The sequence below is a fragment of the Saccostrea cucullata genome, unplaced genomic scaffold, assembly GCF_032062105.1.
Source record: "Saccostrea cucullata isolate Sc308-1 unplaced genomic scaffold, CSIRO_AGI_Scuc_v1 ctg4249, whole genome shotgun sequence".
Lineage (NCBI taxonomy): Eukaryota > Metazoa > Mollusca > Bivalvia > Ostreida > Ostreidae > Saccostrea > Saccostrea cuccullata.
In genome coordinates, this window is record NW_026931637.1 from 17111 (window position 1) to 44679 (window position 27569).

At 35.4% G+C, this 27569-nt stretch overlaps 1 protein-coding gene across 1 annotated transcript; it reads left to right on the forward strand.

The window, feature by feature from the left end:
* LOC134233177 (uncharacterized) lies at positions 1-27569 on the forward strand. The gene is made up of 2 exons (XM_062715166.1): positions 1-262; positions 27289-27569. Exons 1-2 carry the CDS (start codon positions 1-3, stop codon positions 27567-27569), a joined length of 543 nt encoding a protein of 180 aa, XP_062571150.1.

Consider the following 27569-nt stretch of genomic DNA (forward strand, 5'->3'; position numbering starts at 1 on the left):
ATGACTCAGACTCAGGAGTATACCGTCTCACTATCCCCGACATCAGCCATGTTAAACAAGGGAGAGAATCTGAAGGCCCTGTGTAACATACCCGGGCTGTCTAGCCTTGAACTTATCAGTACGCTCAAGGTCAGGTGGTACCACAATAACCGCCAGCTGACCAGTCTCTGTGAATTCGAGGAGCCCTCTATGACAAACAAGTATGCCTGTAGTGTGCTCTCCCCTCAGGCAAACAACATCAGCTTGGAGTTTACCTTACTGGGTGAGTTTCCAAAATGCATATGTTCTCTGAAACTGAATGAAATACCTTTTTCAGGTAGGGATGAAAAAACTTAGATGAAATCAGGTTTATTTCTAAGTTTTCCTTTCAAGAGGATGGTAATGTGAAAGAGTAGAAAAAGATCAAAAGTAAGATCAAAGATAATTTTCGGAATTCTAAAAAAATGCATAATTTAGAAATATAGATGTCTTTGATAAAGTTTTGCCATTAAATAATGAGAATGAAGGCTAATTTCTGCTGAAGTCTTTTTGAATCATACAATTCTTAAAATTCACTTTTAAAATGTTAATAAACACTGAAAAACTCAAAAAGCTTACCATTTAGTTATTTTTATCTTAAGATATTACTTTATATATAATAGGCAAAGAAAGATAATTCTGATTTATACATATGAGCGATGAGCAAAGAATTTTCGAGATAAAGAGGAAATAGTATCGATGACGTTACAGACGTCTACACTCTCCAAATAATTTTTTTTAAACGTTGAAACACTTTCTTCTATATGTAAGCGCACGTTGGTTACCTAATTCATTGAATAATAATTTTAAGTTGCCAGTGTATTAATGTATAATTTTGAATCGACAATTATTGATTTTCACATGTATATAACTTCAAAAAATATGCAATATTTAAGCATTGAATTCTCAAATGCAGACAACTTTTATTCTCTAAATCCTCTCTATGATTTGAATTTCTTGATACTGTAAACCAACTTTTATTCGCGTGCGAGAAATTTTCGCAACGTTCGCGACAGCCTCGTCATCGCGAATATTTCTCGCCGCGATCCGGTACTTAAAGCTTGATCGCGAAAATTACTTTATCCCTGGTAAATTGCGAAATAATATCGTCGCGAATAAAAGTTGGTTTACAGTATAAATATTTGTTTTTGCAAGAACAAATAAAAAATAAATAATAATATTATAGCTTCGCTGCCATGGGGGTAAATCTTTCACCTCACATAGTCCATAATAATTACCCCCACATGGCAGCACTACTGAAGGACAGACCCCTTCAGATAGTCAGACTATCATTATCACAAAGCTATCGAAATATCATAAAACCATTTATATATAAGGTTTACATCTAATTTTTTATAAATCTCATTTTGATACATGAGGTTTGCATTTACATACATGTAATACAAAATATCATTTATATTTTCTTCTCTGTTTTCATATCTTAGCTTCATTTTTATCTTATATATAAAAATGTTATGTAAGATAATAGATAAATCAGTAAAATAGTAGTTTTGTTTTCTTCACATAAAAATCCCAATAAAATATTTTTCCATTTTCATATTCAGATTCAGACGGTGTTCTAGATTTGCCCAAATCATTTCTACGTTTCTATAATAAAAAAAATTGGTGTTTTGTATCTTCAAGTGATTCACAAAACGAACATTTACTCGATACATTTCTATTCCATTTTTGAACATTTTTGTAATTATTAAGTAGATTTTGTAATAGCTTATAATGAAATTCTGCGAACTGTTGTGAATGTGTTAACATTAACAATGTTTAATTTACTATTCATTTTCTATTTTATTGTGATTTTCTGAAATTTTTATTGTATGTATCTCATAAGTGTAATTGTTTATGTGTCCGTTTTTGTCAGGTCAGAGTTTATAGTGTATTTTTAGTCCGTTTCCGTTTTTGTCCGTTTGTTTATCTTTAGTATTGTTTAGAAAATAGGAAGTAAGTTGAGCAGAAGATAGAGATGTAGATTGTTGAATGCAAAAAGGCGAAAATATCACGGGGCGAAAATAACCATGTTTAAAGTATAAAGCAGTTGAGAGAGATAAGAGCAGATTTAGGAGAAATTCCAAGGTGTCAGATTCCAAGATATACAGGACTATCAGGAGAGGTGTCTTACAGACTTTTGTGTTTTTGTGATGCATCTGCAAAAGCATTTGCCATTAACCTTCAGAGGACAACTACCAATTCAAGCATCAGCAACTTAGTATTTTCTAAGACTCGTCTAGCACCGACAAAAACAATTACCATGCCTCGTCTTGAACTTCTAGCAGTTCTAATTGGAGTAAGGAGTCTAAACATCGTCCAGAGTCAACTAAAATTAACAGTGTGTGAATAAATACTCTAGACAGACTCGCAGTGTGTTTTACACTGGATAAAGACTAAGAAGCCCTTGACAGTTTTTGTGGAAAACAGAGTGAAGGAAATTCAGAAGAGCAGTGACCTTGAATTTCAATATGTGACTTCTACTGACAATCCAGCAGATATTGCTACCAGAGGTAATACAGTGGAAATATTGAAAGAAAACAGACAGTGGTGGAATGGCTCAGGATGGCTGAAAGAGAGCAAAAGTCAGTGGCCGATATGGAATCCATTTCCGAGTGAAAATCACAGTGAAGCTATTGCGTCAGAGTACAAGAAACCTAGAGTGTTGTATGAAACCAAACTGTTAGTGGGGGAGGGTCCTCACGGATGCTCGGAGACTCCTGCTTAATGTAATAACCCCCTCGGCATAGACGACAATCACTTTTCATCTTTCACAAAGTTAGTTAGAGTATCAGCATGGATACTGAGATTCATCAGCAGACTTAAGAAGGAAAAGTCATTCTCTGGTTCATTGACTGCACCAGAACTGAGTGAGGCAAAGATACTTTGGATAAGGAGTATCAAAAATCAGAACTATAGAGAGGTAAAGAATGCTTTAACAGAAGGAAAGAGGCTTAACTTACTAGTAGTTAACCAACTAGGACTCACTTTGGATGAAGACAAAATTATAAGATGCGTTGGTCGACTTGGAGCTGCCCACCTGACTGAAGGAGCTAGAACACCAATTTTACTGCCAAAGAAAAATCATGTGACAGATCTACTCATAAACAGTTACATGTACCACAGAAAATCATTTCATGTTGGAATATCTCAGACACTATCCTTAATCCGACAGACATATTGGATTCCTCAAGGATGTTCTCAAGTGAGAAGAGTAATGCAGAATTGTAGTATATGCAAGCGATATGAAGTTGGACCATACAGAATGCCTGTAATGCCACCCTTACCAAAGAAGAGAGTGAATGAGGCTTCGCCATTTATTTACACTGGTGTAGACTACTTCGGCCCTATTTATGTGAAAATAGACACTGAGACCAAGAAAGTGTGGGTGTGCCTTTTCACATGTTTAGTCACCAGAGGTATCCATCTTGAGCTTATGCAAGATATGTCAACTGAAGAGTTCTTTCTTGGCTTAAGAAGATTCATTGCTCGATGGGGAAAACCGAAAGAACTAATCTCTGACAATGCTTCACAAATTAATTGGCAAGTAGTGTGCTAGAAAAATTTGGACGTCAACAGACAGGGATCCAGATGTGCAGAGTTATATCGCAAACGAAGATATCAAGTGGCAGTTCATAGTCGAACTAACCCCATGGATGGGAGGCATTTGCGAGCGTCTCATTTGAGAAGTGAAGAGATGCCTACGGAAAACTATTTGGAAACCGTGTGTTATAAGTGAACAACTAAGAACTCTATTAGCAGAGACAGAGGCAGTTGTTAATTCAAGGCCATAAGTTTATGTGGGAGTTGACATAAATTCTAACATTACTCTCACACCAGCCCACTTCCTGACACTGAATCCTAAAATTGGTATTCCTGATAATGAAGAAGAAGTTACAGAGGATACAAAGTATCTACCTAACATCAGCAGTGCTGAGAAGTTATTATAGACATGGAAGAAGGGACAAAAACATGCCATTTCGAAATCCTGGCGAGATGACTATCTCCTGAGCTTGCGAAAAAGAACAACATACAGATTGAAGGAAGGAAGAATTCAACACAGTAAGCAACCAAGGATTGGAGATGTGGTGTTGGTTAAAGATGAACTTCCGCGTGGAAGCTGGAAAGTAGCACGTGTGTGTGAACTGACCGTTAGCAGAGATGGACAGATCCGTTCCGGAAAAGTTTTACTTACAAATAAGAAGACCCTTAATAGGCCACAAAATCTTTTATATCCGATCGAGTGTTCAAAGGAAACAGAGAACAATTACAGGAAGGATCAAAGTACCGAAATCTATCCTACTTTTTTGTATTCCGTTTCCGTCACACCATGTGGATCCTTGTTTTTCTATTTTTTTTTTTTTTTGCTTTCCATGTATCAATCAAAGAGGGTGTTGCAGTTCTTTTGTAATTTTCCCTTAATGTGTAGCAGATTAAATGAAGAATTTTTATTTTGCAGAAACTCGTATTGATTTTTTTCAAATGCAAAAATATATAAAGCACAACCAGAAACAATATTTGGAGCTGCGTATTGACTTCTAATTTGCCATTAAATGTGAAATCCCCATTGTTCTGAAACAGAATAATTTTGATATATACACAAAGAGGCAGGATTTTTCTTCAAAACTGCCACTTCCGAATTTGTTTCAAATAGGCACAATTTTGAAAAACGCAAAAAATGAATAAAAATTATTCTCCAAACGAAAAGCAAAATGTGTACATTAAATAGCACTGAAATACCATCGTGTCCGAAGTGGTCTAGTGGATATGCTGGCGGGCTCCCCATTAGAACTTTTACAGGGAATGGGTTCGAATCCTGGAATGGATTATTTTTGCGTATTTTTTTTCGTTTTTCGTTATTTTTTCCCATAACTATGTAATGGTATAGTGCAATGAAATTATATACATTTTGAAAGAGAAGTGGGGAGGGGAATGTCAAGAAGTTAATCGAATAATAACTATATATATGAGAAATGCAGGATTAAAATTGTGTTGCTTGATATGCTGTGATACAGAACTAATGATTTATTTAGTTTAGCCTTAGATAATAAAGTTACTTTAATGTTTAAATAATTTATTTTTAACATACGGTAGTTATTGCAATTTTGAATAATTCTGGTTGCTTAGTTAGAAACAAATGAAATGCCTTGGATGTAGCACAAACAGTGTGATTATGGGACGCAGTTTTGTCTACAGTATATCTTCAAAATGCTGCTTTAGCCATTGTGCTTTTTGTTGTTCCAACCTTTTTCGTGCAAAATGACGAAAGTGTTTTGCTGTATCAAGCAGGAAATACCCGCCGTAAACATAGTCCTCTACGTAGCTGTATCTATATTTAGACATAACGAGAGTATTTAAATGTCCCTCTTGATACGGAGGAAATAATCGCGAGTTTCTGCAACACACTCCTTATGCTGCGTTCCCACTGTCGTGCGGTCAGTTACGCACGTCACGATAGATCAATCGTAGTTGATGGCAGAGTTTTTATTGAATTTTATGCCAAGATACGAAGAGATGCGTATAGGTGCGTTTTCATACCTTTCCTTAAGGGGGATGTCCAGCCACCTTTAGTGCAGTTAGAACAAAATATAAACATTTCTTCAAATGGCTAAAATACATTATATTTTGATCAAATTTTAAGTCCTTATGATAAAGATACAATAAATATGCATAACTGAATGCATGTTGTGTATATATATAATCTATACTTTTGCAGAAAAATGCTTTTGATATACTCTTTAGAACTGCGCAGCTACAGAATTCAGCAGAGCCTTAAAAAATCCAAAAAAATGTTCAAACTGTGCATTTATGTTCTCTCTACAACCATTTGTTGTGAAAATTTTGCACTTCTAAATGATAATTTCAAGTTCAAAACAAGGTACCGTTGTCTTCAAAAAGAGTGTAAAGAACCATGAAAGTAGTTCTTGGATAGCAGCACGTGGTCTATTTTTAGCACAGAATTTTGTTTTCCAGACCTCTTTTTAATATGGAGGGACATAACAATCTTTAAATGTAGAAGAGAATTACAGTTGCAAAATATTTCAAACTAGTGCTAATTGTAACGGGGACCGTTACAGATGTTCCCCAAACGCTCCCCAACTTCCTTTTGGTGCCACATTCCCTAGCTGTAAGCTTCATTAAATTAGACAAACTCTATGCATTTGAGGCTTTAACAACATTTACCCAGAAAGTACCAAGTTCATTCAAATTTTAGAATTCCACGCGTGCGCATGTGAATGCATGTGCGTAAAGACCATATCATCTTGTCTATACAATCTATATATTTCAATATACTAAATATTAAAGTATTTAATCCAAAAGTATAAAAAGAATACGCTCATTAAACTGTATTTTTGATTTTACTCATTTCACGTAGAAGCACGTGCATACATGAGCATGATGGCATACCTTCTTGTAGAGGTCCACTACATCTATCTATGTTCTAATTCCCACCCCGTTTGATTGAAAACCAAGGGAGTTATAGCTGTTTAAAGTTTCAGCCAATCAGATTGCAGTGCACGTACACGCACGTGTATGCATGTGCATGATGACTATACCATCTTGTAGAAGTCCATTATATCTATCTATGTTCCAAATCCCATCCTGTTTGGTTGAAAACCAAGGGAGTTATAGCTATTTAAAGCATAAGCCAATCAGATTGCAGCGCATGTGCATGCACGCGTTTTCATGATAATTGCTATACATCTTATTGTAGGATATCCTAATACATGCCTATGTTTAAAATTTCAAAGGATTTCGACAAAAAACAAGAAAGATATTGAGACTTTAGTTTCAGCCAATCAGAGCGAAGCGCACGTGCATGCGCGTGAGATCTTACTTTTTTGACCATGTCATTTTGTTTATGCTTCTAATATATACTTATAATATGAGTTTCAAAGCATTTCATCAATAATTTAAATAGTTACGTCTGTATCAATTATATTGGACATTTCTAGTGTTGCACGTGCGAGCTCTTGCAAGCACATGTGCATGCACATGCTTTCATGAAAAATCTTATAATACAGACTGTAGATCTCCCTAATATATGACTATGTTCAAAATTTCAAATGATTTTATCAAAAAACAAAAAAGATATTGAGACTTTAGTTTCAGCCAATCAGAGCGAAGCGCACGTGCATGCGCGTGCGATCTTGCTATTTTGACCATGTCATCTTGTGCTTACTACTAATTTATCCTTACATTATAAGTTTCAAAACATTTCGTCACAAAATAGAAAAGTTACGGTTATATCCATTTTATATTGGTCATTTTAAGTTTTGCACGTGCGCGCTCTTGCAAGCACGTGCGCGCAAAATGACCTTGATTCCGCAAATCTACATAACATGCCTACTTACCCTAAAAAGGTTTCACCTAAGTCGGATGTGTAGTTTACAAGATCACTCGCGGACAAAATTTTCCCAGGAAGAAAAATAATAAGAATAATAACTAGTGCTAATTGTAACGGGAACCGTTACAGATGTTCCCCAAACGCTCCCCAACTCCTTTTTGGTGCCATATTCCCTGTAAGCTTCATTAAATAAGAAAAAGTCTGTGCATTTTTGACTTTAAAAACGTTTTCTCAGAAGGATACCATTATATTAAAATTTTAGCATTGCACCCGTGCGCATGTGAATGCATGTGCGTTATGATCATATCATCTTGTCTACACTATCTACATATTTTACTATACAATATATTAAAGCATTCAGTCCAAAAGTAAGAAAAATCACTCTTTCAAGGGTATTTTTCATTTCACTCATTCCAAATGCACGCACGTGCGTGCATGTGCATGATGACCATACCTTCTTGTAGAAGTCTTTTATATCTATCTATATTCTAAATCCCATCCAGTTTGGTTGAAAACCAAGGGAGTTATAGCCATTTCAAGTTTAAGCCAATCAGATTGCAACACACGTGCATGCGCGTGATTTCATGATTTTTTTTTCTAAATCATATTGTAGGATATCCTAATGCATGGCTATGTTTTAAATTTCAAAGCATTTTGTCAAAAAACAAAGGAGATATAGCCATTTAAAGTTTCAGCCAATCAGATTGCAGCACGCGGGCATGCGCATGCTTTCATGAAAATTCTTATATATCATGCTGTAGATCTTTATAATGTTGGTCTATGTTCAAAATTTCAAACGATTATGACAAGAAACAAGAAAGATATTGAGACTTTAGTTTCAGCCAATCAGAGCGAAGCGCACGTGCATGCGCGTGAGATCTTACTTTTTTGACCATGTCATTTTGTCTATGCTTCTAATATATACTTATAATATGAGTTTCAAAGCATTTCATCAATAATTCAAATAGTTACGTCTGTATCAATTATATTGGACATTTATCGTGTTGCTCGTGCGAGCTCTTGCAAGCACATGTGCATGCACATGCTTTCATGATAAATCTTATATTACAGGCTGTAGATCTCCCTAATGTATGACTATGTTCAAAATTTCAAATGATTTTATCAAAAAACAAAAAAGATATTGAGACTTTAGTTTCAGCCAATCAGAGCGAAGCAGCACGTGCATGCGCGTGCGATCTTGCTATTTTGACCATGTCATCTTGTGCATACTACTAATATATCCTTGCATTATAAGCTTCAAAACATTTCGTCACAAAATAGAAAAGTTACGGTTATATCCATTATATATTGGTTATTTTAAGTTTTGCACGTGCGCGCTCTTGCAAGCACGTGCACGCAAAATGACCTTGATTCCGCAAATCTACATAACATGTCTACTTACCCTACAAAGATTTCACCTAAGTCGGATGTGTAGTTTACAAGATCACTCGCGGACAAAATTTTCCCAGGAAGAAAAATAATAATAAGAATAAGAATAATAATAAGAAGAAACAGAGTAAAAACAATATGTTCCCCAACTTCGTTTGGGGAACATAATAAGAAACAGAGTAAAAACAATATGTTCCCAAACTTCGTTTGGGGAACATAATAAGGCAGCAAAATTCAAATTCTCATTTCTCTACTAAGATTTTTACATCGGGCTCGGAGTTGGTTTTCTTCAGAAAGACAGGACTGGATTCAAGGCGACTAGGGGTACCACACCGGTAATTGACCAATCAAAAGGAACTTAGTCAATTGTAGGTCCATACATTAAGCCGATTTTCCTTTCTTTTGAGAGTTTTTTTAATTTCCTTCCAGGCCAGTTTGACAACTCTGGTACCTGTGCCTAGGAAATTTTATCTACTCTATAAATAAATAAAGTTTTTTGACAGGAACTATTTCTCCAGGGCATAGGAGGCTACTTCCTGGGGTGCTTTTGTGATGTTTATAAAGACATGGAAAACACGTGGATTTGAGGGTAGCCCTGTTTGCATATGCAAATAAATCAGAAAATGTCGTGTACGTACCCTGGTTTTTTGGTGTCAGCTAATGTGACAGGTATTGTTTAACACCCCCTTATCAATATTTTTTCATGAATTCAAACACGTGAGGTTTTACTGGAAAGAAACGTGTATTGCTTTTTAATATACCGAAACTCGCTATTTCTGGGGATTGTGTAATTCTAAAAAAAATTCAGATAAATTTCAATGGTGAAATAAAAGAAGAATGCTTGGTATTAAAATATTAATTCATATCAGTAGAATTGAATGCTATTAACGACATCTGGAGAAATAGGCTTTAAAAGGTTTATATCATATCTTTGTTCGTCTGCACTTAAATTTCAAACACGACAGAATTTGTAATTTTTGCCGTAAAAATTCATAATTTCTATATACTTTAGAGACTTACCGTAAAACTTTCAGGAAACTTTCTATGAAGTCTTTTCTGCACCTTAAGTGAAATTTTATGTCGATCCCAGGTGTTGATCGAGTTTCAGAGAAATTTTCTACGTTGTTATTGATTTTTTTTTTTAAGGAGAAGGGGGGGGTTGACTTTTTTATTCTAAGCATTTGTTAAAGTGAGTTTGTAAATACATCTACGAACTTGAGCTGGATTGTGACCTTTGGGTCAAGGGGTCAAAGGTCAAGGTCATCAAAGCATTTCATAAAGAAATATAAAAGTAACGGCCATATCAAGTATACAAGTCATTTGATCATTGCACGCGCGCGAAGGTGCAATGCATGAAAGCTATATCATCGTGACTACACTTTTAATGTGTTTCTATTCTTTGAATTTTGAAACGTTTCATAAAAAAAATTACGACTATATCAAGTAAATCGGTCATTTAACGCATTGCGCGCGCACACGTGCATGCAAGTCCTTGCATTCAAGTTTGATAGTAGCATAATGTAAGAATCCGTCATATCTATTCATATTCTAAATTTCATCCTGTTTTGTTGAGAATCAAAAAAGTTATAGGCATTTAAATTTAGGCCAATCAGATCGCAGCACACGTGCATGGGCGTGGTTTCTTGAAAACTTTTATATATCATAGTTTAGGACGTATTAAGGTATGATTATGTTTTAAAATTCAAAGTATTTTGTCAAAAAACAAGTAAGATATTGAGATTTTTGTTTCAGCTAATCGGAGCAAAGCGCACGTGCATGCGCGTGCATGCATGTGCATGATGACCATAACTTCTTATAGGAGTCTATTGTGTCTGTGTATGTTCTAAATCTTATCGTGGTTGGTTGAAAAACAAGGGAGTTACAGCCATTTGAAGTTTACGCCAATCAGATTGCAGCGCACGTGCATGCGCATGCTTTCATGACAAATGTTATACATCATGTTGTAGGACATCTTAAAGTATGCTTATATTTTAAATTTCATACCATTTCGTCAAAAAACGGAAAAGATATTGAGATTTTTGTTTCAGCCAATCAGAGCGAAGCGCACGTAAATGCGCGTGAGTTCTTGCTAATTTGACAGTGTCACATTATCTACCCTATTAATATATCCTTATATAATGAGTTTCAAAGCATTTCATCGGAAAATGTTAAAGTTATGGCTATATTAAATATATTAGTCATTTCAGTCATTTCACGCGCCCGCACGTGCAGGCGTATGCGCGCAAAATGACCTTCGTTCCGCACACCTACACAACACACCTATTAACCCTAAAAAGGTTTTAGCTCAGTTGGGTGAACAGTTTCTGAGAACACTCGCGGACAAAAAAGTACCGGAGAAGAAATAAGAAGAAAAAAGAATAATAATAATAATAATAAGAAACAGAGTAAAAACAATATGTTCCCAAACTTCGTTTGGGGAACATAATAATAAGAAACAGAGTAAAAACAATATGTTCCCCAACTTCGTTTGGGGAACATAATAATATGAACACTTTTAAAAGAGGAATGGTGTTATAGTGTGGCTTGAAATAATTTATTTAAGCAATGAATCATTATTTTTTGAGTGATATAGATTCATAACTGCAACGGTGTGTGCAAACAAATTTTCTACCTTAACTGTAAATGTGATTTTTATTTAAAAATCTATTTATTATCCTTCGTGTAAGCTACATTTAATGGATCAGCCAACGTAACAACTTCTGGTCAATTTGAACGTGATGTTTTGATTTTCGCTTGTGACGTTGCATTTCCTCGGCGTTCAACGATTATGACGTCAAACTAAAACGCATGTTTTAACCTCTTGGCACCCTGTCTGTGTTATGGTGTTTTGAATGCAATAGACTTCTATTCATTTTATATGCAAAATATATATATATAATGTAAATATTTAGTATTTTTATCGAACAGTTGTTAAATAGTGTATGTATTGATATAAAAAAAATCTTAAACTCTTTGATTTCAGGTAAGGATAAATGAGCAAAAAAAAAAAAAAAATTAAGAGTTTGTTATTTGCCACAGATAACTTACTATATTATCTATCAAATTTTAATTATCACCAATGAAACACAAAGAAATTAGACACATACATGTATAATCGATATGAATGACCTTGTTTTAATACCTACTAGTACGAGTGGTGATTAAAAAGTTCGCGAACTATCCCTATATCTACAAAACCACAATTCAGATTAGAAACAGCCAAACATAAGTTAATGCTGAAGTTTTGCTCCTTGTTTGTGATGTCACAATCTGAAAATGACGTCATGCAGGTACTTGTGACGAAAATATTCTATTTGCCCATATTGTCAAAATTAAAATTTTACAAAGTAAAGAAAAAAAATCAACATAATTAAATATTTTATACCATCTTCAAAATGACGTTTGGTGTTCCTCCCAACTCAGGGAAAAATTATTGGGTCCGTATTTATAGGTGAGAAAGAAACATAATTGTTGACGGAAGAAAAAGAAAAAAATATCGTGTAATGGGATGTCAAAAAAAATAAGATCGGGAGAGAGGGCAACCAAATGTTTTTTTTTTATAACAAGTGGTCTTATAAGGCTAGTACAGGCACGTAGCAACGGGGGGGGGGGGGGGGCAGGGGGGCCTGCCCAACCCCCCACTTTTTTCTCAACATTACCTTTACTTAGAAAATGTTCATTGAAAAGATGGTTGCCCCCCCCCCCCCCCAGCGTTTTATCACATTATATTGATAGCAAGGAAATATAGGAAAAAATTGAAATGAAAGGAAGTTGGTCTTAAAAAAAGTTGGTCACTTCTACCCCCCCACTACCCCCCTCCCCTCACGAAATAGGATTTTCGGGTTTGGGAAATTGTTAATTTTCGGTTTTTGTTTTTTTTTTTTTTTTTTTTTTTTTTTTTTTTTTTGTTTTTGTTGTTGTTGTTTTTTTTTTGCTTGTCACCTTTTTTTAGATAAGTAAAAAAAAAAGAAATTTCTCAAGTTGCCCCCCCCCCCCTTTCAAAAAAGATGCTACGTGCCTGTAGTACATATTCCATCACGTACTTAGTAAGGAAAAATTTTGGAATCTTTTGCACTATTCTGAAAAACAAACATAGGATTTCGGGGGGGGGGGGGGCTCTCACTTTTTTTGCGATGATAGACATAGCATATGCAATGGACCTTTCTTTGCAAACATTGTGCTCGCTTTTAAATTTCAAAGAAACAACTCAATATATTTTATCAAGCTTCGTATGTTCAATGAGCGAGAGCTTACAACGTTGTCAACATAATGAGACATGATGCGTTTTTATGTCCAAACATTACTCCATACAATGTGTTGGTCATTGCAAACAATCTAGCTATTTATGTGAGGTGCCTGAAGGAAATCCTATAACTGCCTATTTTTTCTATCTAATTTCTGAACAAAATATACATATGTACCAATTTTCGAATGTAAGACATTAAATTACAATTTGTTTTTCATGCATCGCATATTGTTTAACATTTTCAAATTAAATGCTAAGCATCCTCCTTGCAGTTCCCCATTTGAAAATAACTTCTATCGCCACAGAAAAAAGACTCGCCGTAAACACATATGTTTACACACCCTATTACCGGCAACTAGGACGACAGATGCAACTGTGACAACAGACACGAAAGTTTTTTATCGCATTACAGGTAGATGATTTTTTAACTAAATTTGTGGCAATTTAAAACACCCATTTATTACAATATTGTGGTTTCCTGATTTGGTCAAACCATAAACTTCTTCTTCTTAGAATATAAAACCATGATTTACTCATTAAAATGGAAAAGGAAAAGAAGAAAGTTAAAAATTAACCGTCGTCCACCGAGCATTGGTCATACTCAGCTTATTCATTAAAACTGTTACTTCAATGTCAGATTTCTTTTTGTATATAAAAAATCAAGGCTCTTTACGATCTAAGTACAAAATGTGAATTGTCTTACTTGTTTAAGAAGCGTGCTGCAAACGTTTGATTTTGGTGGGAAATATTTTTTGGCTATCGTGTACAACAGATGGATGATTTCTATGGCAAATACTTTTTTCTGCAAAAGCGCGTCTCTTGTAGAAAATTTATAGCTATACCGCAGTATTGTTATCATTAAACCATTGATATAATGTATTTCTCTCATCATATCCATTAACGCTCTAACATTCAGGGAAATTCACTTTATGTATTCCATATTGAAAAAGGCAGATAAAGAGAGAAAAATTGTCTCAGCCATCACCGAGAAACGGACATTTGCGAAATAGCATACAGCGAACAGCGGACTTCGGACTTCAGACATTTAAAGGCGGACTTTTCTAAGGGAGCGGTTTAAAAAATTGAAAAATATAAATTTATAACAAATCATCTGAAAATCTTTAAGCCTCTGATAGCTATGAAAAAATTAAATCGAAGAATTTTGAAATTCGTATTTTGATTGGTTTAATTAGAAAGTTTGCAAAGAATATATTCGTGAACATTAAACTGTCTCGAAATAACTTATATTTTTGTATGCATTATTAAATTGAAAAGCATCAAACATGAACTACAAACAACAACAATCTCAGAAAATGAATTGTACAGACGTTATATTTCAACTCTACATTTTATTTGTTTCTAATTTGCAAACTGAAGGTACAACTTCTGATCAGTGTGATACACTGTAAATAAACCTTATTAAATAAGGGATGTTTTACGCCCTGCATGCACAAAGAACTATATTCGGTATATTGCATATCTTTGTGTCCAATATTTTTAGTGTCTATATATGGATTTGTACACCATTTCTTAAACAATTTTTGATGAAAAAAAATCTGGAGTTTATGTCTTGTAATTTTGTACAATTTTTCTTTGAATAATGCAAAGATTTTCAAAATTTGATATCTTTTCAAAACACCTGGCATGCCATGCTGATTTTTTGTCGAAGAACATATATTGGTATTATAAGTTTACATTTAGAATATCTTGAAAAATTATCAGTTGGTAAGGTACATTGCGTTTGTCCTTAAGATACATGTAGTTTCACTCCTATACAAGTACTGTGCCAAAAAGTGTGTGCTTGTGAGAGGGTGGGATCAACTGTCTTTTTTATTAACGTATTGTACCCTAATTTTATTTAGCCAAATTAGAGTTTAAGTTCTGATATTAAGTCTGTATATAAGCCTTGCTTATTGAAATGGATTGAACCAGGTAATTGAAATTGGTATAAATCTGAGAAAGCTGAGTAGATCAGGAATCTGCATCATGTTTCCAGCTAAGTCAAATGTACATATCACTCTTTATTTCTTTCAAATTCGATATAGATTTGTACATTAGGGCACAACCTTTTCGCTTTTTTCGGAAGGGGGGGGGGGTGTATGTGTGTTAAAATAGGTATATAGAAAACAATTTGTAAAACTGAAAAATCTTGAAAGTCAAATATTTAATAATAAAATTCGTATAAAGAATAATTAAATAAAGATGTAAGAAAGGGAAAAAATGAAAACACATTTTCGATGCGAGTTCCGACTGCAAAGAAACTGAAACATAATGTAATCCAAGTGTTCCTTATATCCTATTTATAAATGTCGCGGAAGTATCATGTTTATTAACAACCATAATATCAAATGCTATTGCATTATTTATTCAAACGTAAATGTGATTTATAAATTCTACACCTTGAGATGCTCCCCCTTATTTAAAGTCCGAAGTCTGAAGTCCGTTGTACACTGTATTCCGCAAATGTCCAGTAGCCCGGAAAGCATTTTCATGTGTACAATCACTATATGTCGCCCGACTTCTGCAAAATGGCCGTTTTAAGGACTTCTCGGGGTGAACCTTTTAAAAATATTTTCATTTAGAATATCTCCTCAGCGAAGTGGAATTTTTTAAAAGGCTTTGAACATAAATCTTAAGAATCACAAGACTTTCGATTGATTGATTGATTGATTGTTTACTGTTTTACGTCCCTCTCCAGAGTATTTCACTGATATGGAGACGTCACCATTGCCGGTGAAGGGCTGCAAATTTAGGCATATGCTCGGCACTCATGGCATTTGAGCAGGGAGGGATCTTTATCGTGCCACACCTGCTACGACACGGGGCCTCGGTTTATACGGTCTCATCCGAAGGACCGCCCCATTTAGTCGCCTTTTACGACAAGCAAGGGGGTACTGAGGACTTTCGATTGATATCAAGCTAGATAAGCGGACTGACCCCTCAAATTGTGGACTCAGAGAGACCAAAAGTCCTTTAACTAGAACTTTCTAGGAATCAATATTTTATTATACATTAATTAATCAAAGATGTTTATCTTAACGATTTGCAACAATATCTTTTAAGAATATTTCAATCAAATGTTGCGTATTTACCGGTCACAAGGGGCCAGACTGCTAAATTTTTGACGTTTTGTAACTCGAAAAGAGGGAATATTTTGGTTAGCAATACTGAACAAAGGATGGCCGAAATAATGTTTAAAACAATACACACTCTTTCAGTTTTTGTAAAATGGCTCCATTAAAGAATTGATGGACTGACTTAAATTAATATTTTATACACGGGTGTTTCACAATATATGTCACACATCTAAATGGACATAATCTGAATATTGAGCATGATACCAAAAATACCAACACTACATGCACTATAGGTAAGCATATTGATAAAAAATTATGATATTGCAAAGTATCGGGAAAATTATGATATACCATTAAGTAACTGACGACTAAATCAGTGATGTCATAATTTCAGCTGTTCTCAAAATGGTGCACAACTTGCAGCAAACTTTATGATAAGAATGATATCACAAATATTGTATGAGTGTGATGAGGAAAATTATCCAGACCAGATATTGCTGTCTAGTTTTCATATCTAAAAAATAATTAGACAGTTTGAACTACAACATGTACATTATAATGTAAAGATAAAAGACAATTAAATCATGTCTCCTGCGACCCCCCCCCCCCAAAAAAAATAGAGAAGAGATGAGAACACTATCAAAGTGAAGTCAATCATTGAGAATACCTCATGAAAGTTAGATCTGAGTTTAATGAAATGGATTGTAACAATGTGTATATAGACTGTTTAGAAATCTTAAATTTGAGTTATGTGTGTCTGCATAGTCAAGGTTTCAGCATTCAAAGCCAATTGACGTTCAGAACCGGTTAAAATTTGCAAAATTGACTAAAAGGAGGAGCGAAAGAAGTGAACACCAACACACACTGGTAGTTCTGAAACGACACATTTATTTAAATACAACTTTTACTAAAAATAGATATGCACTTTGGAGGTTATAAAAAGCCAAATATACATTTTTAAAACAAGAAAAGTCTCATGTATCCTGTGAAACTTACAAAACAGTGGTCAGAAATTTCTAAGCATTAGTCTCTTTAGTTATATCGGATAAAATTGGGAAAACACTCGGAGAATAACATTTTAGGATTTGCTGCCATAGTAACTGAAGTAGAGAATGTTGGATACTTCTGACTCAATTTTTTTTGAATATATGCTTATCAAAATGATACGTAAAAGGTATATGTAACAGGGTTGATGGTAATAATGAAAACGCCTGTCAGGGTTCGTACTGTTTATTAATTGTAGTGGAAATAATTACATCTAATATTGCCCTGAAATAAATAATAACAATATTGAGAATATCATAAAATCATAAATGCACAATTCAATATTATACACAATGCTGCATAAAGGGAGGTAACTCTTACATTCATTACACATCTTGACATATAATATAATACTCCCTTAGAATTTACACTTTGTGCATATAATTAAAATACTTTACAACAAAATATATATTACTATTAAAGCTATAATATCTTCATTGACATTATATACCTTTTACTAATAAACAATAAATCATAAAAACAATAGCATACCATTCTGAGGGAATAGGCAAGCACCCATGGCTAAATATCATACAAGTAGTACAAGGCTGGGAGTCCAGATGATAACTATAAATTATTATAAACCTTATATAATTCTCTGATCATAAAACACATATGTACATATTATCTGGATCATAAAATACCTTTAACTTTACTGCTAATAACTAAGTAAAAATCTGACTTCCAAAATCTCTCTTACTTTGCAAAAGTGCTATGGAAATTAATATTGCAGAAATTACACATTTCACATTTAATGAACTTTATATTAAAGATATGTTAAAGTTAGTAAATAAATATTAGCTTACCAGAAGATGAAGAGAGTCACAGTCGGAATGTCAAATTTGTCAAACCAAAATAAATAGCACCTCTCTACAAACAATCTGGACAAAGAGTGACCAGAAAAACCAAGAACCTTTGGAGGGAATTTGACAAACCAATAAAACACAAGAACACAAAACTAAAACCCAATAATAATAAATGACTTATAGAACTTATAGCCAGGACCTTAATTATATCCCTAAAGGCAAATAACAGGGTAGCATTGTCTGTTACACCTGAATGACCATATACTTATCTACTTATCTAATAAGCTGAAATAAAGTATATATACAAACAGAATACAAAATAATTTGATATTTATTAATTAATTAGAAATTAATTAATAAATCATCACTCTTACATACTCCCCCTCCTTTTGAAATGACTTCCACGTCATTTAAAGGAGGCTTACCTCGATAACTGCTGAAAAATAATCTTTAAAACCAGAATATAGTACAAATTAAAATTTCTCTGTAATCATTTTCAAAAATACCTTTGACATCTCTTCGTCCATACCTTTTAATTCAGACGCCATTTCTTTTAAACATTCTGCCTTCTTCGTCCAATCTAAAACCTGTTGTTTGCAAATAAAATCACCCATCCAACCTGGTTTCTTCCGTATTCTACCTGATCTTCTGGGCATTTCTTTTCATCGTCTTCAAATTCAGGACTATTTACACTGGTAGTATTCAGATCATCATCTGAATCATCTACTGCACTCTCATCATGTGCGTCATCGACTGCGCTCTGGTCATGTGCGTCATCAACGTCATTGACTGCGCTCTCGTCATGTGCATCATCAGCATCATCAACTGCGCTGGACTCTGGATCATCAGATGCATCAATAGTCTGACTGGAAGCGTCCTCCCCTGATCCATCCTCCAGGTGCTCCTCACCTTCCTGATCGTCACCAGTAACAGTGAAAGCATTCTGACCTTCATCCACAGCGGGCGTATGTTGCAATGGCACTGTGTGATTTACTGTGCTGAAACAATACTCGCTGTCTAGATCATCAGTATCACTTTGATTCTGTCTTGTTTCTGTCTTGTCTATCCTTCCCTGAACGTTTACGCCTAGGTGCAGGAACAGGTGAAGCGAGCTTGGACCCAATAGGTAGTAATAGGTTTCTGTGCAAAGTCCTAGTCCGTCCTTGGTCATCTTCTCTTTTCACCTTAAAGACAGGAACTGAACTGTTAGGTTGCCCTATGATTATGCATGGATGATCTTCCCATCTGTCCTGAATTTTGTGTTTTCCTTCGAATTTTACAACTTTGATCAAAACTCTATCTCCTTCTTTTAGAGTACTTCCTCTTACTTTGGTGTCATAATATAACTTCTGTCTTCCTTGAGAATTCTTGAGGGCTTGTTGCTACGCATTTTGGAGATTCTTCTGCAATTTCTGTATATAGGAAGAAGTTGATTTTGCTGGTTGATTTCTGTCAATTCCGAATAAAAGGTCTATGGGTAAAATGGGGTCTCTGTCGAACATAAGGAAATATGGCGAGTATCCTGTAGAGTCATGAATCGTTGAGTTGTAGGCCTGAACTAATGGACTGATGTATTTCTTCCAGTTGTGTTTTTGCACTGGGTCTAAAGTTCCTAACATAGAGATGAGTGTTCGGTTAAACCTTTCAGTAATTCCGTTACCCATAGGATGATACCGTGTGGTCCTAGACTTAGAAATTCCAAATGTTTGACAAAGTTCTTTTATAATGCTGCTACAGAAGTTTGCTCCTTGGTCGGAATGTAGTTTCTGTGGTATTCCATAGTGGACAATAAATTCATTGTAGATGGCATCAGCGGTTGTCTTTGCTGTTTGGTTCCTAGTGGGTACGGCGATGGTAAACTTCGTAAAATGGTCTGTCATCACTAAGATATTCTGTATGTTCCCTTTGGATGGTTCTAAGGTCATGTAATCCATACAGACTAATTCTAGTGGCCCTGTTGTTACAATGTTGACCAAAGATGCCTTCTGATTGTCTGGTGTCTTAAACTTGATGCATCTCCCACATTCATCTATCCACTTGGAAATATCTGCATACATTCTCGGCCAGTAGAATCGTTCTCGAACCAATGCTGTTGTCTTGTCCCTTCCAGGGTGGCCCATTTTGTTATGTAAATGTTGCAGTATCACTTCGCTGTATTTACATGGCACAACAAACTGCTTCTGAGTAGTACCCTCTCTCTGTGTTTCTCGTACAAGTATACCATCCTCTAACTTCAGCTTCTTATAATTCTGGTGTAGAATTGCCTCTGCTTCACACCTTGCTGAGTTTCTTGGCGGTCTTTTTCCTTCTCTAACATACTCTATGACAGATGTGATGTATGGATCTTCCTTCTGGATCTGTTTCAGATCAATATGACTGCCATTGTCATCTATTATAGGTATCTGCAACTGTTGGTAAACAGCAGGTGAAACAGGGAGTGTCTGGATATAAGGCTGCTTTTCTCCTGAGTCTGTAATGGCTCGAACAGCTTCAGCATCAAGCGTCTCTGTCTGTGCTGGTAACCTAGACAAAATATCAGCATCTATGTTTGACTTACCTGGTTTATAGGTGATACTGAAGTTATACGAGGATAATGCAGCTATCCATCTGTGTCCAGTGGCGTCTAACTTGGCCGTAGTCAGCAAGTAAGTGACATAATTGTTGTCCGTAAACAAGAGAAATTAGTTCCAGTCAAATAATCCGACAATTTCTCTGTAACTGCCCATTTAAGAGCAAGGAACTCCAGCTTGTGAATGGTATAATTCCTCTCCGACTTTGTTAGACCCCTACTGGCATAGGCAATGACTCTCTTTGTTCCGTCTTGATCCTGATATAACACAGCTCCGAGTCCACTGAGGCTAGAATCTGTGTGAAGTTCGAAGGGTTTTCTAAAATCAGGGTATCCTAGAACTGGGGCTGCTGTTAGACATTCCTTAAGTCTGTTGAATGCAGCATCCTGATCTGGTCCCCAATGCCAACTTGAAGGAAGTGCCTTTTTTCCTCTCGACTTCTTACCAGTGGCCATAATGTCTATCAAGGGACGCGCAATCTTAGAGAAGTCATGTATAAATTTCCTGTAATATCCTGAAAATCCAAGAAATTGTCTAACCTCTTCAGGAGTCTTAGGTTTAGGCCAGTTTAGAACTTTACTTACCTTTTCTGGGTCGGCCTGCACCCCGTCCTCTGAAATGATATGTCCGATGTACTTGACCCTTTTCATCATGAAATGACACTTCTTAGGAGACAGCTTCAGTCCGAACTTACTAAACCTATCAAAAACAAGTCTGAGGCGGTCAAGGTGTTCCTCAATTGTCCTGGAAAAGATTATAACACCATCAAGATATATATATAACACATTTTTAAATGAAGGTCTCCAAGACACTGCTCTTGTAGTCTCTGATAAGTCGCCGGAGCGTTCGCAAGTCCAAAGGGCATTTTGTTGAACTCGAAAAAGCCTAGCGGACCAACTGTAAAGGCTGTCCTTTGTTTGTGCTCCTCTAAAATCTCTATCTGGTGATACCCAGATTTCATGTCGAGGACAGTGAAGAAGCGATTACCAGACAGGGAATCCAGGATCTCATCAACCCGCGGTAACGCATAGTTATCCCTGACTGTCCGTGAGTTCAGTTGCCGGTAGTCAACACACATTCTCAATGTACCATCATGCTTCCTTACTTATATAACGTTAGATGAGAATGGTGAGTGGGAAGGTCTTATCACTCCACTAGCAAGCAACTCTTTAATGTGTGTCCTCACTTCTTCTATCATGGCAGGTGGTATACGCCTATAACGCTGTTTGAATGGTGTCGCATCAGATAGTTCAATATGATGGAATACTTCATTCGTTGTACCAATGTCTGTAGATCCAGTGGAGAAAACATTCTGATACTCACTTATGATCCTCTCGCAGCTCTGTCTCTCTTCTTCAGACAAAGTATCAGATAAGTTGATCTTCTCCAAAATAGTGTCCAATCTACATGGTGCATTTGAGCTGGTAGATGGTAGATCTACTAATGTAACCGGCTGCATTTCGCATTACAGCGCCTTAGGTACAACAGACACAGTCCGAGTTGTTACGTTGTTGACTTCAACGGGTACATGAGTGGCATTCTCAAAATCATAATAATGTAGACTGGGAGTAATATCCAGATCTGAAGGAATGCAGGAACCTGAAGTAGCATGAATCATTGTCAGCACTCTCTGATATGGAATCTTCTTATCCATGTAGGCATTTATCAATACCTTTCCGTTCGGTGGAATAAGGATTCTGGATGACTCAGCTGACTTCAGTACCGCTAATCTGTTTCTCTCTAGTTGTCTGTTCCTCAAGGTAAGACATCTGAACGTCAAATACCAAGGAGTGTGTATGTCCGCTTTCTGTAGCGATCTGTTACCATACTCTGACTTTGTAATCTTCATCAGATTATCCAGTAGATTAGTACCTAAAAGTACTGGTACTCGTGAATTGTACTTGCTATCAGGAACAACCAAAAATAAGCACTGCTTCAATACATCAAGAGATGAAAGTCCATAAGTGGTTAAGTCTACTACAAAAAATCCCATGTAAGGCATCATCTGCTCATCTGCACACTCAATATCTATCTGCTCATCTAATGGATACAGCTCTGTCATTCCCTGCAGATGTGTTGTATAAAATGACTGGGATATTGTAGAAACAGTTGCACCAGTATCGAGTAATGCCAAACATGATATTCCATTTATAGCCACCTGTACTTCAATAGCTGTCCCTACTATTTGTGAGCTGATGGGACCACGGTGTTGTCGGCCAGACCCTTGTCCCCAGGATTCGGCCATCTGTAGTTTAAACTCCTCCTGTGGTCTACCCTTACTCGACAACCAACTGCGATGTGGCCCTCCTGGCCACATTTATGACAGATAATACTACCGCTCCTCCGAGGCATCTGTTGTCCTAAATCAACATCAGTGACTCTTGGTTCAGGCATTCTGGGAGTAAAACCTCTACCGCGACCTGAGAACTGTCCTCTTCATCTCTGATAGAGATGTCTACCTCTGTAGTTACTTGATCCATAAGAGGGTGGATTGTAGTAAGATTTTTGTGTCGTTTTCAGCTGATTAATTTGAGCCTGCAGGGCTTCAAACTTACTTTCCAAAGTGCATGTTGTCTCAGGCTGAGATACTCCTGCTTTTGCAATTGCTGGCTTTGACTTCACTTTTCCTTGGGCTGGGTGTTCAGTCTCTATTTTCCTGATTTCCACCCGTAGCTTGTCGAAGTCGTTGATCGAATGGTACAGGTGTCCGCAAATATCTTTCAAGTCGTGTCTGAGTCCTTTGTAAAACATAGTGCGAAGCATCTCATTTGCTGCACTATTCTGAACTTTACCCATCTTCATCGCCTTGCACAAAATATCCTCAAGACGGCAACTCCATGCGGAACAAGTCTCATCATCCTTCTGTTTTGCGCTGTAGAATTCAGCTTAAATATCCTCTTTCTCCAATACGTTTCCATAAATACTGTCCAACTTACACAGGATTTCTTGCACACTTACACCTACACCTAATCTCATGATGACTTTGGCTGCTTCCCCTTTGACGGACCGTCTGATGGCTTGAAGAATAGACTCTACAGAATGAGACTCTTTCATGAGACAAACAAGCTCATACTTCCACAGTTCATATGAGTCCTTTTCATCACCAGAAAACACAGAGATCCTCAAGGGTGCCTTATAGTAAGAGCCGGTAGGTAACGGTGGTGGCAAAGTTGGTGCTTGTGTGGTTGCTTGTGTGGTAGGAAATTTCAGTTCCTTCTTAACCTGTGGCTGTTCTTCCTGTGAAGCTAACCATGATGTGAAGTTGTCTGGTTTTATCTTCATTTTCTCCAACGTGGCATACAGACTTTTCCACTCTTTCTCTGATACTTCGCTAGCCGTAGCTCCTTTATCAGCTTCTGTCTCAGGTGAAGTATCTGTTACACTTGCGTCTCCTTCGGATTTCGGCATGTTGTACAGTAATGATGAAATAAACAAAAATATAATCAGAAAAGGAGGGTAGTTCAGCATGAACTAATCATGGGGGAGTAACAAATAACAAAGTATTATTTACAGGTGGGAGTTCATGACAGAACTATAAACTGATAAAATGGGCTTGTTTCAAATATTTAAAATGAATGAATATCGCTGATAGGTAGTTTTCCTAATAAATATGTATGACTATGAATGCTTTTCAAATAAACTCAAGATATATTTCAATTGAATACTAGATATTTCAACGAATGAATAATGATATGTTCTACTGAATGAAATCAAAAATCAGCTGACTGAAATTCAAAGGCTGAAATAAAGAAAATTTGACGCAAAATAATTACCTGAAAGAGATAATAACTTCCAATACCTTTGTAGCTGTAGTTCAAATGACTTTAAATGAATAATGAACAACAAACACTATGAAAATAAGGCAAATTTCAATATTTGTTTACCAAATCACGTTGTCTAAACTTACTTCCGGTCAAAATAAATAACGGGGATTTCGAGCTCGATCGGAAATGCGCAATCGGAAAAAGAAACCGATCTCGATCAAATTGCGGGACGAACCCGATGTAAATTAAGTACTAAATAAATGAAAACCAATAAAGTATAAGGTGGGCACTACACTTATCAGTAAAACGAGCAAATATAATAATAGAGACTGTTAAAATGTTAAAACCTGTTTAAATCAACCCTCCAACAACTCTGAAAACTGCACAACTAAGAACCAAAGGATATAATTCACCTGTACACAAATACTAACACTTGATCTATTATACCAGAAAAACTGAATCAACTAATTCAACTGATATGTCTGTAATATATTTTTGTCAAAAAGTCACTGTCAAAAGAGATAGTATTATTAATTAATTTACTCAAATTTTAGTAATTCAAGGGTACCTGGATCTCTGGATATGTGAATTTGTGATACCTCACTAACCAATCTGGCACTCAGCTGTCAAACTTTTAAAATTAACCTTTACACTTAAAACTAAATTAATCAAAAATTTTCAATACCAAGGGTACCCAATAAATATGTAAATTTCAAAAATACAATAGGCTTGCAAGCAAAGAAAAGAAAAAAAATAATTATAGAGCTCTTAGTATACAGGTAAACAATTCTAACAGTAACACTCACCAATCAGCTGATAAAATCACTTGTAGAAAATACACACCATATATGGCACTAAACACAAAGCACAAAACACAAATAACACAAAGAATGAATAATGAGTCACCAAATTGTCCAAAGGTGGTCTTGACGGATATGTATCCCGCAGTGGTAATCTCGAAGGATATGTATGTACCGGTACTACATGCAGTCACTCACGACACTGTCACTACATCATCGTAACATATGGTACGCATACATCACACATCACAGTCCGTCCATCCGTGAATAGGATCTACACTATGGTACGGACACTGGTCAGGTAGACTGTTCACTATGGATATCAGAAATGGTGTAAGGCTGCTGGTTGTTGCAGAGAGGGTCTCACTGTCTGTCCCAAGGGTCCCAAAGTGGGCGCCAAATTTGTAACAGGGTTGATGGTAATAATGAAAACGCCTGTCAGGGTTCGTACTGTTTATTAATTGTAGTGGAAATAATTACATCTAATATTGCCCTGAAATAAATAATAACAATATTGAGAATATCATAAAATCATAAATGCACAATTCAATATTATACACAATGCTGCATAAAGGGAGGTAACTCTTACATCCATTACACATCTTGACATATAATATAATACTCTCTTAGAATTTACACTTTGTGCATATAATTAAAATACTTTACAACAAAATATATATTACTATTAAAGCTATAATATCTTCATTGACATTATATACCTTTTATTAATAAACAATAAATCATAAAAACAACCATTCTGAGGGAATAGGCAAGCACCCATGGCTAAATATCATACAAGTAGTACAAGGCTGGGAGTCCAGATGATAACTATAAATTATTATAAACCTTATATAATTCTCTGATCATAAAACACATATGTACATATTATCTGGATCATAAAATACCTTTAACTTTACTGCTAATAACTAAGTAAAAATCTGTCTTACTGTGCAAAAGTGCTATGGAAATTAATATTGCAGGAATTACAGATTTCACATTTAATGAACTTTATATTAAAGATATGTTAAAGTTAGTAAATAAATATTAGCTTACCAGAAGATGAAGAGAGTCACAGTCAGAATGTCAAATTTGTCAAACCAAAATAAATAGCACCTCTCTACAAACAATCTGGACAAAGAGTGACCAGAAAAACCAAGAACATTTGGAGGGAATTTGACAAACCAATAAAACACAAGAACACAAAACTAAAACCCAATAGAAATAAATGACTTATAGAACTTATGGCCAGGACCTTAATCATATCCCTGAAGGCAAATAACAGGGTTGCATTGTCTGTTACACCTGAATGACCATACTCTTATCTAATAAGCTGAAATAAAAAATATATACAAACAGAATACAAAATTATTTGATATTTATAAATTAATGAGAAATTAATTAATAAATCATCACTCTTACATATATGTACATTTGTAGCTTTTATTGTCATTTACATTGTACCTGTCTGTCTTTAGATGTGTGACATACATTGTGAAACTTCCTGTATAAAGAAAACAAAAATAAATTTCTGAATAGTTGTTGAACACAAATATTTCAAAATGAATGTCCCTTTCATTTAATAGTACGTAAAGGGACTCTAACCCTAACCCTAACCCTTAAGGGACAAATTAGAGGATTAAAAGGGACAAAAGTCTTTCATGTATAACTCTTTAACGGTCAATATTTTGCTTTGATCTACTGAAGCGAAACTGTTTATAATTACGATTTGCAACTATATCTTTTATATTTGTGAATATTTTTAAGTAATAAGGATAAGAATATTCAATTTTTTGACTCTTTTCTTTATATCTTGCAAAGGAAAAAAAAAAAAAGAATTTGATATGCAAATACGTTTAAGATAATGTGATTTAAATCTCTAGAATGAAATTTGAGGAAGAAAATGTTAATATCAAATATTTATGTCAAAATCACATTTCATATTAGCGAAAAATCGAAATGAAAGGTCTTTCAACAAATATTACATATGTGAAGTATAAATGTACTGGTGTCTACTTTTCAAAAGATATGGCTAAAGTAAAAGTTTAAAATTTTCATATAAAAGTGGGTTAAACTCCAAATATTGATACTCCAGATATTTTCAATACATCTGTAATTCTAGAAATATCTTCGGCTTTCGGTGAGAAACACATGCATATATAGTACACGTTTTGCAGTCGTTTTGCAGTCCTGTTTCAGAGGATAGATGTTTGTTTTGATTGTTTGTAGATGTACACAAGGCAGATGCTGGGACCTTGACCTGTGAGGTGTTAGAACAAGTGAAAGAAGGAGGAAAATGGGTCAGGGATGACCCTGTAGCCAAAAAGTCTGTAGCCATTAAAATCAGAGGTAAGGATAATCCAGAAAAGTCTGTAGCCATTAAAATCAGAGGTAAGGATCATCCAGAAAAGTCTGTAGCCATTAAAATCAGAGGTAAGGATCATCCAAAAAAGTCTGTAGCCATTAAAATTAGAGGTAAGGATAATCCAGAAAAAGTCTGTAGCCATTAA